The sequence below is a fragment of the Microtus oregoni genome, unplaced genomic scaffold, assembly GCF_018167655.1.
Source record: "Microtus oregoni isolate MIOR12 unplaced genomic scaffold, Mior012 000012F_ref0000307, whole genome shotgun sequence".
NCBI lineage: Eukaryota > Metazoa > Chordata > Mammalia > Rodentia > Cricetidae > Microtus > Microtus oregoni.
This window is the reverse complement of record NW_024543071.1, coordinates 23391504-23405592: the sequence shown is the minus strand read 5'-3', so window position 1 is coordinate 23405592 and position 14089 is coordinate 23391504. Positions and strand designations below refer to the sequence as shown.

The 14089-nt window shown below is 40.0% G+C and overlaps 1 protein-coding gene across 1 annotated transcript in view; it reads left to right on the top strand.

The window, feature by feature from the left end:
• The window catches only part of Exoc6 (exocyst complex component 6), a 140422-nt gene that overhangs the window by 70483 nt on the left and 55850 nt on the right, over positions 1-14089 (top strand). Inside the window, exon 18 of the mRNA XM_041661774.1 lies at positions 2322-2501. Within this exon, the coding sequence (XP_041517708.1) occupies positions 2322-2501 (180 nt within the window). The remainder of the gene's footprint in view (positions 1-2321; positions 2502-14089) is intronic.

The window sequence follows — 14089 nt, the reverse complement described above, 5'->3', positions numbered from 1 at the left end:
GTGATTAGATTGAGATTGCCCCTGGAAGCCTAGGACCATTAAATCCATGTCTTTTAAGAGACTCTGTGTGTGCTGAGGCATGCCTTAAAAACCTACATAGAAGTTAATGATTCTGTTTAGCTTTCATTTCCTGCTTGTACAAGCCTCAAGGGGGTCATAATGAGAGATAAGACCCTCTCAGGCCTTTTCTGGACATGAACCCTGCCCCAGAGGAAAACTCTTCCAGTTTTCCAGGAAAATGTTTTGTTGTTGTTGTGTGTTTGTGTTGTTGTTTTGTTTTCAGACAAGGTTTCACTGTGTATTCTTGGTTGACCTGGAGCTCACTACATAGACGAGGCTAGCATTGAACTCACAGAGGTCTGTCTTCCTGTCTCCTGATTGCTGGATGTTGTAATATGAGTGGCGGGGCTGCGTCCCCAGCACCCCGGCTGCCAGCATGGCTAGCTTATGCCCCGAAATAATTACACGGAAACTGTATTCTTTTAAACACTGCCTGGCCCAGCCTGTTCCAGCCTCTTATTGGCTAGCTCTTACATATTGACCTAACCCATTTCTAATAATCTGTGTAGCCCACGAGCTGGCTTACCAGGAATGATCTTAACCTGCGTCTGCCTGGAGTGGGAGAATCATGGCGACTCCCTGACTCAGCTTCTTTCTCCCAGCATTCTGTTCTGTTTTCTCCACCTACCTAAGGGTTGGCCTATCAAATGGGTCTAGGCAGTTTCTTTATTAATAAGAAATCACTCCCACATCAGCTGGAATTAAAGTATGGGCCATTACACTCACTATATGTTGGAGTTTTTTTTTTTCCCCAAGGAATGCAGTCATTTTCTGTTTATTAGATTCTTTTTTTTCCTTTTTTTTCTTTTTTTTTATTGAGAAAAAAAAAATTCCACCTCCTCCCAGCCTCCCACTCCTCTCCCCGTTCCCCACTCCTCTCCCCCTCCCTCTCAAGTCTGAAGAGCAGTCAGGGTTCCCTGCCCTGTGGAAAGTCCAAAGTTCTCCCCCCTCCATCCTGGTCTAGGAAGGTGAACATCCAAACTGGCTAGGCTCCCACAAAGCCAGAACATGAAGTAGGATCAAAACCCAGTGCCATTGTCCTTGGCTTCTCAGCAGCCCTCATTGTCCGCCATATTCAGAGAGTCCGGTTTTATCCCCTGCTTTTTCAGCGGAGTTTTTAAGATGTCTCTGGACGTGTTATTTTCCAGTGCTTACTCTTTAGCTCTTGGTTAACCATTTATGAATCAAAACTATAATGCCATAGGTATCCTCTTTATTAAAAAAAATTCCCCTAATTGTTTTGACAATACCCATGGGGAAAGGCATTTTTGCACCAGAGAACCCTGATTTAGGTCATATAAAGATATCCCTGAAAATGTGGCTGGAGTTGATTTGCATGCATTTACATTCAATTAGGAGTCAGTTTGCATGAATTTACAATTTGTGTGCACACCTTTAATCCCAGCATTTGGGAGGCAGAGGTGGATCTATGTGAGTTCAGGGCCAGCCTTGTCTACAAGAGGTAGTTCCAGGATAGGCTTCAAAATCCCAGAGAAACCCTGTTTCGAAAAAAAAAAAAAGAGAGAGAGAGATGACAAAATATACAGGAACATGTACTTAAATTATAAGTGAATGCTATACCATTTTATAAGGGACCTTAATTTATTGTTTGTAATGGGAGGAAGATTCTGAAACCAGCCATCTGTGAAGACAACTATCTTCTGTTTTCTCTGTGATATCCAACTTACTTTCCCTTAGTGACTCTGTGTGGTGTCTGCATCATCAACAACCTCTGTTTTCTGGCTTCTGTTCTTCCTAAGGGCCGTTCTCATAGGCTGTTAGGAGAACAAGTCAGGGGGTCATATGTGATGGTTAGTATTGTCAGCTGAACGAATCTGGAATCATCCAGGAGATGAACCACTGGGCATGCTTGTAGGGGACTATCTCGTTTGTTAATTGAGGAAGGAAGGAAGGCACTGTGAGTGGCACCTTCTTCTGGCTGGGGTCTGGGGTTTCTGTAAGTAAAGAAAGGTTACTGAGCAGCAGCTGGCATCCGTGTGTGATGAATGGAATAAACAGGGTCTCCCTTAAGTTGGTTTGTCAGGGTGTTTCATCAGAGCAGTAGGAAAGGAAACGAAGACAGGCCTCTTAAGACCAAAAGGTTGACAGTAGAATTGGGAAGGAAAGCAAACATGACATCATTCAGATCAGCTTTGAGGTGTCAGAAAACACCTTTACTGTATAAAACAAAACACTTAAAATTTAAAAATTTAAGGACACTTGCTTCTGTAACTGTGTTTTACTGCTGTCTTTTGTCTCAGGATGCTCGACATGCAGCAGAAGGGGAAATATATACCAAACTCAATCAAAAAATTGATGAATTTGTTCAGCTGGCTGATTATGACTGGACAATGGCTGAGTCAGATGGAAGAGCAAGTGGTTATTTAATGGATCTTATTAATTTTTTGAGAAGCATCTTTCAAGTGTTTACTCATTTGCCTGTAAGTATAAACCATTTCTGATATTGTAAGTTTGCTTTCTAAAATCCATTTTAAGATTTAATATTGGGTGCTTTGCTGTTTAAAGCAACCTCTTAGTTTGTGCATTTATTTTTCTATTATTATAAATCACTTGATAAAGAATCTAGCTGAAGTTGTCTGAGGTTTTAATTTATAATTGAAATAACTATAGCTTCCTGTTAAAAGCAAAACAAACCCATGAAATCAACAGTATAGATTTAAATAGAAATAATCTTTAATAGGAGTTTGTATGAAAGTCAGTATAATCAATAGTTTTTTTCTAGCTTACAGGGTACAAGAAAATATTAGATATTTTAAATTGTCTGTCTGTCTACCTATCTATCTATCTATCTATCTATCTATCCATCCATCCATTCATTCATCCCAGATGACTCTAGCTTGTGTCAAGTTGACAGAAAACTAACCAGCACATCCTATTGCATAAGATATAGCTGAATTTAAAAATAAAATATTTATGTAGAACCTAAAGAAATACTACGAGCTATTTCCTTTGTTTGAAATGAGAAAGCATCCCCAGTATTTCCAATATCAATTGCTCTTTTGTTGTAAATAGTTAAATAGAATAGTTTAAAGAAAATATTCAGGAAGAAAAAAACCTTTAAATTATTTTCATTCTATAAAATAATGGGTTTCATTATGACATAGTTATACATATATCATGTATTTAAAATATACTTATCCTGCCTTTATCTAGCTCAAACAATGCCCCTTTCGAGGTTGTGCCTGGCTGTAGCACAAGTTATAGAGAGTGACTGTCTTAGGGTTTTTATTGCCGTGAAGGGACACCATGACCAGGAGAACACTTACAAAGAAGGCATTTAATTGGGATGGCTCCCTTGCAGTTGCAGAGGTTTAGTCCGATATCATGACGGGGAGCATGGTGATGGGCAGGCAGATGTGGTGCTAGAGAAATAGCTGAGAGTGCTGTATCTTGCAAGGCAACAGGAAGTTAACTGACTGCCACACTGAGGGAAGCTTGAACAAAAGAGACGTCAAAGCCCACCCCCATAGTGACACAGGTCTTCCAACAGGGCCACACCTTCTAATAGTGCCACTGCCTTTGGGGGTCACTTTCTTTCACACCACCACAGTGACAGAAATGAATTCTCCCCCGCCGAGCTATCACTGTCACACCAAATTTCCCCATTTGCTCATCTGACAATTGGGTTCAACGAACGTGGCAACTGTGGGTGTGTCCTGTTTCCAGGACTGCTTGTCTTCCCTGGACTGCCTGTTTTCCCTGGACTGCCTGGCTTACCTTGTGCTTTTGGCTTTGGGTCCTCATATCCAGAAAGCCAGGGTTGGAACTACAGCCTGTTACCCATTTTTCTTTGCATAACCTTTATGTTTTTCATTCTTTTCAGGTCCTCTGCCTCCCCTTTCATGATTTCTGTTGCTCTTCTGTGTCTGTCTTTGGAATACAGTATGTTCCTTGTGTTCCTTAAATCTTCTTATTCACAGACTTCATGGAGGAAGCTGTTCCACCATGCTGTGAAAATCCCATAGTTTCTTTTTTTTTTAGCAAGGAACAGTTGCTGAATTGACATGACTTTACTTTACTGTTGTATATAAATACTGTGTGTTTGCACTGTGTGCATGTTTACATGCATGCATTTGCTAAACCTTTTCCCCTGAGTAGGAGTCTGATTGGGTTATTTATATATACTTTTTTGTTTGTTTAGCATTTTGCTTAGGGCTCTTCTCCTTAGAACAAGCAGGAATGGAGCTAGTCATGAGGTTATGTTTTCAGGACTGATTTCTTTTTTAAAGATTTGTTATTTTTTTATTTAGGTGTTATGTGTGTACATTTGTGTGTATGTGTGTGGGTGCCCATAGAGGACAGAAGAGAGCATCTGATCTCCTGGAGCTGGAGTTAGAGGCTGTAACTGGCTGTAAGCTGGCTGCTGTGGGCCATCTCTTCAGCCCCTGGAGCCACTCTCTTCGGCATGTGACCTGTGCAGTTGTAGTCTTCCCCACATCGGAGACTTCTGAATAGGATTTAATATTCTGCTGTTTTTAGCTTCAAGTTCATACATTTTTGAATAAAGGACTACATATTTTCATTTTTTACTGATTTCCACAAAATTACCTCCTGCCTTCTCTATTTCTTATACCTACCATCCTCCCTCTCATCCCCTCCCTGCCTTTCTTCTCTTTACCCCTTTCCCTCTTTTTACTTTCTGCTTCCTTTCTTCTCCCTATATCTACAGCTTCAGCTGTCCTCAAGTTGTTCTCCAGTTTATTTTCCCTGTTCTCCACTCTCATGTCCATCGCTCTCATATTTGCCTTCTCTGTGCCTGTACAGCTGGCTTCCAGCTGCTCTGTGGTTCTCCGGCAGTGTGCAATGGACAGTGGCTTTCTCTGTTTTTGAATAATTTATCATTTTAAAAGCTAATTCAGTACTTTATATTTTGCTTCTATATTTGGATGCAAAACATGTTATCTACCATATTGATTTTTATGTGCATGAGTGTTTTGCCTACATGTATGTAAGTGCATCACATGTGTTCAGTGCAGGCAGAGACCAGCAAAGAGTGTACAAGTCCCTGGAACGAGAGTTACAAGTAGTTCTGACTCTCCATGTGGGTGCTGGAAAGCAGACTCGGGACTTTCTTTTCCTTTGTTGGTTCAGTTTTTGTGAGTTACACCTGTTCTCTTGACTGTAAACTGTAGAGGGAACTTTAAAATCAAGAGTAGAACCATTGGCTTTATATTATATTTTTTATGTGACCAGAAAGAATTATATTAAAAATGCAAGAATATATTTTTACAACTTTTCTTATTAATGTTAATTTTTAAATGTGGACTGTTTATGCAATATTTGTGTGCTTCATTGAATATAATTCATAGCCAGTTGTGGTGGCACATGCCTTTAATCCCGGCACTCAGGAGGCAGAGGCATGTGGATCTCTGTGAGTTTGAAGCCAGCCTGTTCTAAAAAGCAAGTTCCAGGACAGCCAGAGCTACATAGAGAAACCCTGTCTTGAAACCTCCCCCTCAGATCCTATAAAAGTAGTATAATATGAGCAGTGATGAAAGGAGCACAGCTCCGATGATTGATAGGATTGTCTTGCTGGTGACTGACTTTTCTTAACAAAGTTGCTAAAGTTTTAACTACATTTTGCCTTGATTCTGTGACATATATATTTCCCATTATATCTATATATATTTAAAGATTATGGAAAACAGTTAAGTAAGTATGATGGCATAATTAATCAGAAAAGTTACTGAAAGTTAAATCTAGGAAGGACTTAGTGGCTATCTCAAGTCCAGCCCAGTCTGCTTGAAGAATGAATCTCGTAGCCAGCAGTTGTCAGCTTGCTAAGTACAAGCTTCATTAGCTTAGGTGGCTGGGTTTTCCTGAGTTTACATTTGTGTATTTGATGTCTGGTCTCATCTCTACTAGAAGCTCAACTTCCACTAATGAGCAGGCTCTGAGCTCAGCTGTGCTAACAAAAGCTTGACCCACGCTTCTAAGTTAGTACCTTTCTCTGCAAAGTTTTTATGATACCTAAACATTATGCATTTATTCCTAATTATAATGGATGGTGGATGGTACATGTCTGTAGTCCTAGCTCTCAGGAGGATCATAAACTGGAGAAAATTTGATTACTATGCCACATAGACTATTATCTCCAAAAAAAAAAGTAAGAAAAATAAAGAAGGTAATTTAAAAAATAAGCAGTTTTAATTCAATCCTTTAACTTAAGAAATTGATATTTTGTTAATCATTGATATTTTAAAAGAAGAAGCCAGCAGAGGCTTATATGTAGTTAAATTGTGACCAGTAATTTGGTTTTTACTTTGGCTTACTATTCACTTCTTAGGGAACAAAATATATTTAATTAGCTGTAAGATGCAAGCCTTCATTCTTTAAAGAATTGAGTTTAAGCTACATGAAGTATGTTGGAACATAGTGATTTACCCTTTCAGAGCACCCTTAGAACTTTGTATTCTCCATAATGTTGTTACTTAGGAAGAAATAGACATTTTATGTCTTTTTGAATTAGAATCATCTGTGGAAAACTCTACTTGCTAAATGTTCAAGTTCAATGCATGTTGTAGACCTAACATAATTTCTGTAGCTCAAACTCTGCATTTTTGACTTATTACTTAATTCTTAATATTATTATTGTTAATTAAAGTTTGAGAGCCACTGCTCTAGAGCAAAGAATTTGTTAAATTTGCCAGTTCAATACACATTTAGTAACTGCTGGAGCTCATTATGTTAATGATGACAGTTCAACTTCATTAAGTGTTCAAATGTTTGGAGAAAAACTTATCTGATTAATGTGTATGTAAAAACTCACCTACAAATCTTCACAATGAAACGACCATCACATGCCTGTGGTCTATAATGCCTTCCTGACGTAGCAGCGCACAGACTCGTCTTGTTTTATTGTGTATTTAGTTTTGCTGCTTTCGCTGTCTTCTGTTGTAATTAGAATACGTTTCCCCTTTTCATTTGATTGCCTCCTTACTTCCTTCTCAGACTAAGACAAACACCAATGATTGTGGAGCCTTGTCGGTAAGTAGATACAGGCTAAAGTTAGCATGTAAATTAGAAAATGATAAACTTCCCGCAGGCTTATTTTTCCAAGAGAAAAATAAGATTTACTTTATTTTGACATTGCCCTTAATATATTTGTAGGCTGTGGAAACATAAGTTTGAAGGTAATGTTAGCTGTTTTGGTAAGACGGGATTTTCTGGAATTTATTACGAAAGGCAATAGGAAATATCTACGGGCATGGCAATGCTTTGGGAACCTCTCTGAGGTCTTTCCCCCATAAAGTGATGCTAATGAGAATATGCTTGCCATGGTTCTCTTGTGAGGATTGAATGAAATAGGATGCACAAGATGTTTAGAAGAATGCCTGGCATCTAACTGATGCTCAGAAAGTATTAGTTGTTAGAACCATCTCCTTTGAAGACTTTGTACTTCTCCTGAATGCTCTTTATCTACGACAGTTTACCACAGTACATTTGGGGGGAATTAGCCAAGTACAAAGTCAGAGCAGCTCATGAGCCCATGCTATTCATGGATCTATGTGATCCATGAGTCCACGCTGTTTGTGAGTCTCTTTGATTCATGAGTCCATGCATTATGTGACAGAGCTTTTCCTGGGGAGATGCAACACACAGCAGCATCTCCTCACCACAGATAGGGAACCACACAGACCAAAGTATGGATTGTTGTGGGTCTGAACTGTTTAGAGATCTCACCAATATGACCGTGAATACATTTTAACAAAGAAGAGGTTTTATTTATGTATTGGTGCCAGGCCTATCCAGGACTCAGGATTCCTGAACATAGCACCCAGCCATTTCAGTCAGGGGTTTACAAAGGCAATAACCACAAAGTTACATTCTGTTTAAGTGCAAGCAGTAGGTTCTCTCATGCAAATAAACTTTTGTCTACAGAGGCAGAGACAGCAGTAAGAAATTAACCCTTAATAGCCCTTAACCTCTGGCGGTCTAATTTTGCTTTATTTTCTTAAGAACAAAGATTTTAAACTTTTTTTTTTTTGGTTTTTTTTTTTGAGACAGGGTTTCTCTGTGGTTTTGGAGCCTGTCCTGGAACTAGCTCTTGTAGACCAGGCTGGTCTCGAACTCACAGAGATCGGCCTGCCTCTGCCTCCCGAGTGCTGGGATTAAAGGCGTGCGCCACCACCGCCCGGCAAGATTTTAAACTTTTAAACACCAAGTTAGCCATCAATATAATGTTAACCATCACAAGATACCACCAGAGTTCAACAGTGGGGTTACTTATAGGACTTAAAGGAATATGGGTAAAGAGTTACTTACAGGATCATAAATGACTCAAAGACAGCTGTACCACCAAGGCCCACCCCATCGTGGGTGACAGCTCACAAAAGCTGGGGTTCTGGAGCACATTGCACAAACTGCAGGCAGCTCAACAAGTTAGAGAGTGTCTCTCTTCTAAGTGACTCTAGGCTGCTTGGCTGGTTTCTACTTCTTCTAGGCAGGTGACCTGGTCTCAGTGTCTTCTTTGCTCCTTGATTTGTCTGGGAGTGACCTTCAACAGCTTGGCCTGTCTGCTCTTGCAGGGAGGGGCCTAGTGAATCTGGTCAGTTTCAGGAACTTCCTGAAGCTATTTTGAATTGTGTACTTCCTGTCTAAAGAACTTGTCTGCAAGATGAAATGTTTTAATCTTGAAGGAAAATGTTATACAACACAACTTACCTGAGCCATGTGATCATGACCCAGTGCAAATATTTCTTTCTCATTCCAGCCCAGGACTGCTCTTCTGAATCACCTTAACTCCTACTTTTAAAAAATGACTTTATTGAAGTTTTTGTTTACTTTTACTGTATTTGTCCTTTCTGTCTCTAGTTGTGTGTCCTTAACAGCCAGAATAAAAGCTAATACATGATTAGATACTGAAATTTCTTCTTATGGGGTCAACCTAATTTAGCATGTAAAATTTAAATGTTTCTATCATGTATTCTCCCTTTTCTATTGTCCCTGTCTTCTGATTGGTCTGCACCAGCTCTCTTACTTTACTTCTGTTTGTGTATCCCACAAGTACAGGTTGTGTTTTCTAAAGCATGGCCTAATCTTACTTTCCATTCAAAACTTAAGAGTTTTTAATTGTGCTAAATTAAATAAAAATTCCATGGGCTAGTAAAAATAGCCTTTCTTGATACATTTCTGAATACATTACTCAACTTGTGCTTTATCCAAACTGGCATATTTATTGTGTCCTGAATCTGTCTATCTTAGCTTCATTTATAGCTATAAAATGCTTGGATCTTCTTCCAGAGTTCTCTCTGATGCGGCCTCTTTCACACAGCTTTTGTTGATCACACTACATGAGGTTACTTTCCCCTTCTACCCTTTCTTTTCATATTTTGCCTTCTATGCATGCTGTTTTTGGATTCCTCCTTCTCTCATTAGAATTTTGTCCCCTTATAGAAAATGTATCTACTCATCTTTGTATTTTCTGTAGTATAATACAGAGTACTTGGTAATCATTTTTAAGTAACTGTAAGAGAAATAGTGAAAACAGGGATTACATTAAGTTCTTTCTGCAGGTCAGCCATGACTAGAGTGAGACCCTGTGTCAAGAGAACATACCTAAACAGAAAATGCCTTTCAAAACTGCACATACAGAATACATTTTCCTTTATGTGAAGAACATGAATGGCCTATGTGTTGGTATTTAAAGCATTTAATTGCCCAAACATGCAAAACCCCACGAGTATAACAAAGTCTTTTTTAAGAATGTGCCTTGAGGTTTATTATTATTTTTTTTTTTAATTTTTCGAGACAGGGTTTCTCCGTAGCTTTTGGTTCCTGTCCTGGAACTAGCTCTTGCAGACCAGGATGGCCTCGAACTCACAGAGATCCGCCTGCCTCTGCCTCCCGAGTGCTCGGATTAAAGGTGTGCGCCACCAACGCCCGGCTCTTGAGTTTTATTATGTAAATTCTTCATATTTATTCATCTTTCTGACTGTGTCTGTGCCCTCAACGCTTTCACTTTTCAATGATTTTTCTGCTCCTCAGGAGGGAAGCACACCTATCCTGTCACAGACACACTTAGTACACATGGCTCCACCCTAGGCCTGATGACTGCCTCTTTGTTTTAGACAGTCTCGTAAGGACTTAGGTCTTAGAGCATGAGCCCCTCAAAGTCTACCTGGGCACACACCACATGCGAATTTTGGTGCTTTCCCAATCTTCTTGGTATAAAGGCAGTCAGTCCTATTACCAGGAGTTGGAGACCACATAGTTTTGTTAGAGACTGTATTGCAGAAAAGCCTACAGTGGATGTCAAACGTGGACCATTTTGAGTGTCTGCATGCCATCCCTGGAAGACACATAACAAGTTCTAAGCACACTAAGATCATGTAGCTATTTCAGTATTTTCGGGAATGGTAAGCTGGCCTTCTGTCCATAGCTACAATCTGCCCCTTGAGCTACTCTCTCTGAGGGGCTTATTTTGTTGTTGTTCGATCATTTCCATTGTTTGATGAAGTTCATGGATGGTACATGATGGACATGAAACTGTTTCCATCCCAAATCCTGTGCATCTTCATTACTTTCTTAATATGCGAAAGGTATTCTGTTTCCCAGAGCCGGTGGGTCCTTTAATTTCTCATGCCTGCCTCGATAATGCTGGACCTCTTTTGCCAAAACATGTTCTGAGAGATTTTTTTCTTATTTGTTTTGCTTGAAAAGAATACTTTTACATTCAGCAATTTTTTCGTGTATTCCAGAAATATTCTGTTTCTATAAGTTTTTCATAATTTTTATTTCTCTAAGATGCATATAACATATCAGCAAAGTTTTGCCCATTGAGGATTCACATTGAGACCGTAAACTTGGTGTGCACTGGTTGTTGATGTCTCAGTTAACTAAATGCTGGCTAATCTTGAAAAGAAGTTTTAGTTCTAAGTGAATGTAACAGCATTCTCAAGTTCTCTCCCAGTGTTAAACATTGTACAAAGTACTATTCTGAATTGCTCCTGGTCAGGACTTTATTAGAAGAAGTAATAGCAATAATGGAAAGGCTCTTAGAATCAAATAACCATGGGAGTTTTGTAGGAAGCCACTGGATTAGGACAGGTCTCGAGGCCTGGCTGTAAGTTACCAGGGAGAGGAATGCATGTGGATGTCATTAGAACAGATTCAGTTTGTGGACCAATGTGCACGTGTACTAGAGATGCTGTAGTACTCTGTAGCAAAGTAGTTTTAGTTTAGCTTTGTGAGATAGGATGTTGCTCTGTAGCACAGACTGGCCTTGAACTTGCAGTATCCTCTTGCCCTCTCTGCCTTCTGTAGGGACATGCATTTAATCAGTGCCAAAATAAGAAATAAAAAAAGCTTTTTGGCTGGGAGTGAGATATGCATACAATCTCAACAATTGGGAGGTAAAAGACAGGACAACCAAGGTTATCACAGACACACATGCACGCACACACGTACACATACAATTGAGTTCCACGCTAGCTTGGGCTATAGTCTTATAAAACAAATGACAAGTTTAGACCATGGGGTCACTCCTTTAGTCACTGTTTTAGTTAGGGTTTTATTGCTGTGAAGAGACACCGTGACCATGGCAACTCTTATAAAGGAAAACATTTAATTGGGGTGACTTACTGTTTCAGAGGTTCAGTCCATTGCAGGGCGTATAGTGGCATATAGGCAGACATGGTGCTGGAGAAAAAGCTGAGAGTTCTACATCTTGATCCATGGGCAGCAGAAGGAGACTGTGAGCCAGGCTGTGCATAACATGACCATGTAAGACCTCTACAAGGACACATTTCCTTCAACAAGGCCACATCTACTCCAACAAGGCCATGCCTCCTACTAGTGACACTCCCTATGGGCCAAACATTCAAACATATGAGTCTTTGGGGCCCAGTACAATTCAAACCACCACAGTCACTCCCTTTTGTTGTCCAGGAAACCTGAGGTGGTGTAGGGAAATTGTTATATAGTTGTAGTCCCTACTTTTATGGATATCAGTGTCATAGACAGTAGTATCAAGGATAAATGCTTCTTTGGAAGCAAAAAAAGGAGCAATTGGGGGATCTACTGGAAACCTGTAAGGACTTAGTACTCATTCAGAACATCATTCCATATTGTTCTGAAGACTGTTCCTAGGGGGAACAAAAGTAAATTATCTTGATCACCCTACTTGACTTGGGTGTGCATGCACATATGTATGTGTAATAGAATGTGTGTGTGTTTGTTTATCAGTGGTTGAACTTAGGGCATTGCCTGTGCTAGAGAAATGCTCTGCTATTGATATTCTATTTTGAGGCACAGTCTTGCCATCTTGCCCAAGCAGGCCTTGATCCTCCTCCTATTCAGCCTCTGAATAGCAAGGATTCTAGGCTTGTACCACCAGGCCCAGCTTTCTTCATGTTTTTGTTTTTGTTGTTGTTTTAAAACATATTCACTCTTCTTTTAATACAGTCTACTTATTTATTTGTTTATGCGTGTGTTTTTACCTGCATGTATGTCTGTGCCCCACATGAGTGCCTCTCTAGCCCAATCTTCGATAGTCAGATTTGCTCAGCTGCAAGTAACTGGTAGTTAGTATCCACATTAGCACTGTTCCCCTAATCTGGGGCTTAGACTAGTGATGTTATCTGTCTGGAAAGCTCTTGTTATCTGGAATAAGCAGATGCCAGGACTTTGAGAATCCTCAATTTGAGGATACTATTATGCAATATAAATTGCTCCCCCCCCCCCCCCCATCCTCAGACAGGGTTTCTCTGTGTAGTCCCGGCTATCCTGGAACTCACTCTCTAGACCAGGCTTGAACTCAAAGATCACCTGCTTCTGCCTCCCTAGGATTAAAGGCTTTTTTTTTCTTTTCAATACTGGGATTAAAGGCTCCACCCCCCCCCCCCCAATACTGCAAAATGTAATTAAAAACCGTAGACCTTACTGGGAGTCACTTTGTGTCAACTGCAGCAGAGTCACATTGTTTATGGAGAAGTTGGGGCTCTGACTACATAATTCACTGGTGTGACTTTCTCCGTATTATACCATTTCAGAGAATATGTCATTGAAGTGTATTCCTTAGCAAATGAAGCCTCTCAGTAAATTCTTAAAACGTTGAAACTTAGTGAGCATGGTGGTTGATGCCTGAATCCTCAACATAGGTGGCGGTAAGAGGATCAAAAGGTCAGGGTCATCCTCAGCTACATAGTGAATTCAAGGCTGATGTGGGCTGTGTAAAACCCTGATTTTAAAAACCAAACACAAAGTGAGAGGAGTGGGAGGGCGGGTCATAAAACTTTAGGGAAAAGAAAGAAAAGTTGATGGAGAGGAGGAAGGAAGGGTTGAACCCCAAATAGAAATCTTTGAATGACAACTGTGTGCCTTTTTTATTTTATTTTTTTATTTTTTTTGGTTTTTCGAGACAGGGTTTCTCTGTGGTTTTGGAGCCTGTCCTGGAACTAGCTCTTGTAGACCAGGCTGGTCTCGAACTCACAGAGATCCGCCTGCCTCTGCCTCCCGAGTGCTGGGATTAAAGGCGTGCGCCACCACCGCCCGGCCTTTGTTTTATTTTTTTGAGACAGGGTTTTATGTAGCCCAGCTTAGAACTTGTTAGCTAGCTGAGGATGGCCTTGAACTCCAGATTTTCCTGCCTCTACCTCCCAAGTACTCATATTATCGTCATGCACCAAGACACTCAGCTTGAATTGTATTTTCAGTTAGGACTGTGCCTATACCAGCTACCACATCTATTAGTAAGTTGCCATGGACTGACATTTGTCAAATTTACTAATATCGTATGGGAGTTACATTTACAATATAACCTGTTAGTGACTCTGGCAACTTATTTGGGAATTTTAAATTATAGCATCAATGTTGAATATCGAATTTTCATTGCTGTATGTTTCTGGAACCCTGAGCTGTATGCTGACCCAAAGAAATGTGGAAATTGCCCTTTTCTCAGTGAGTTTCTGCTTTGATAATGGTTTCTGGTATGTTTTACTTTTTCAACCTAAGTTCCCTATGTCAGTCATACTACTCAGTGTCAACTACTGGGAAAAATTAAATGAAT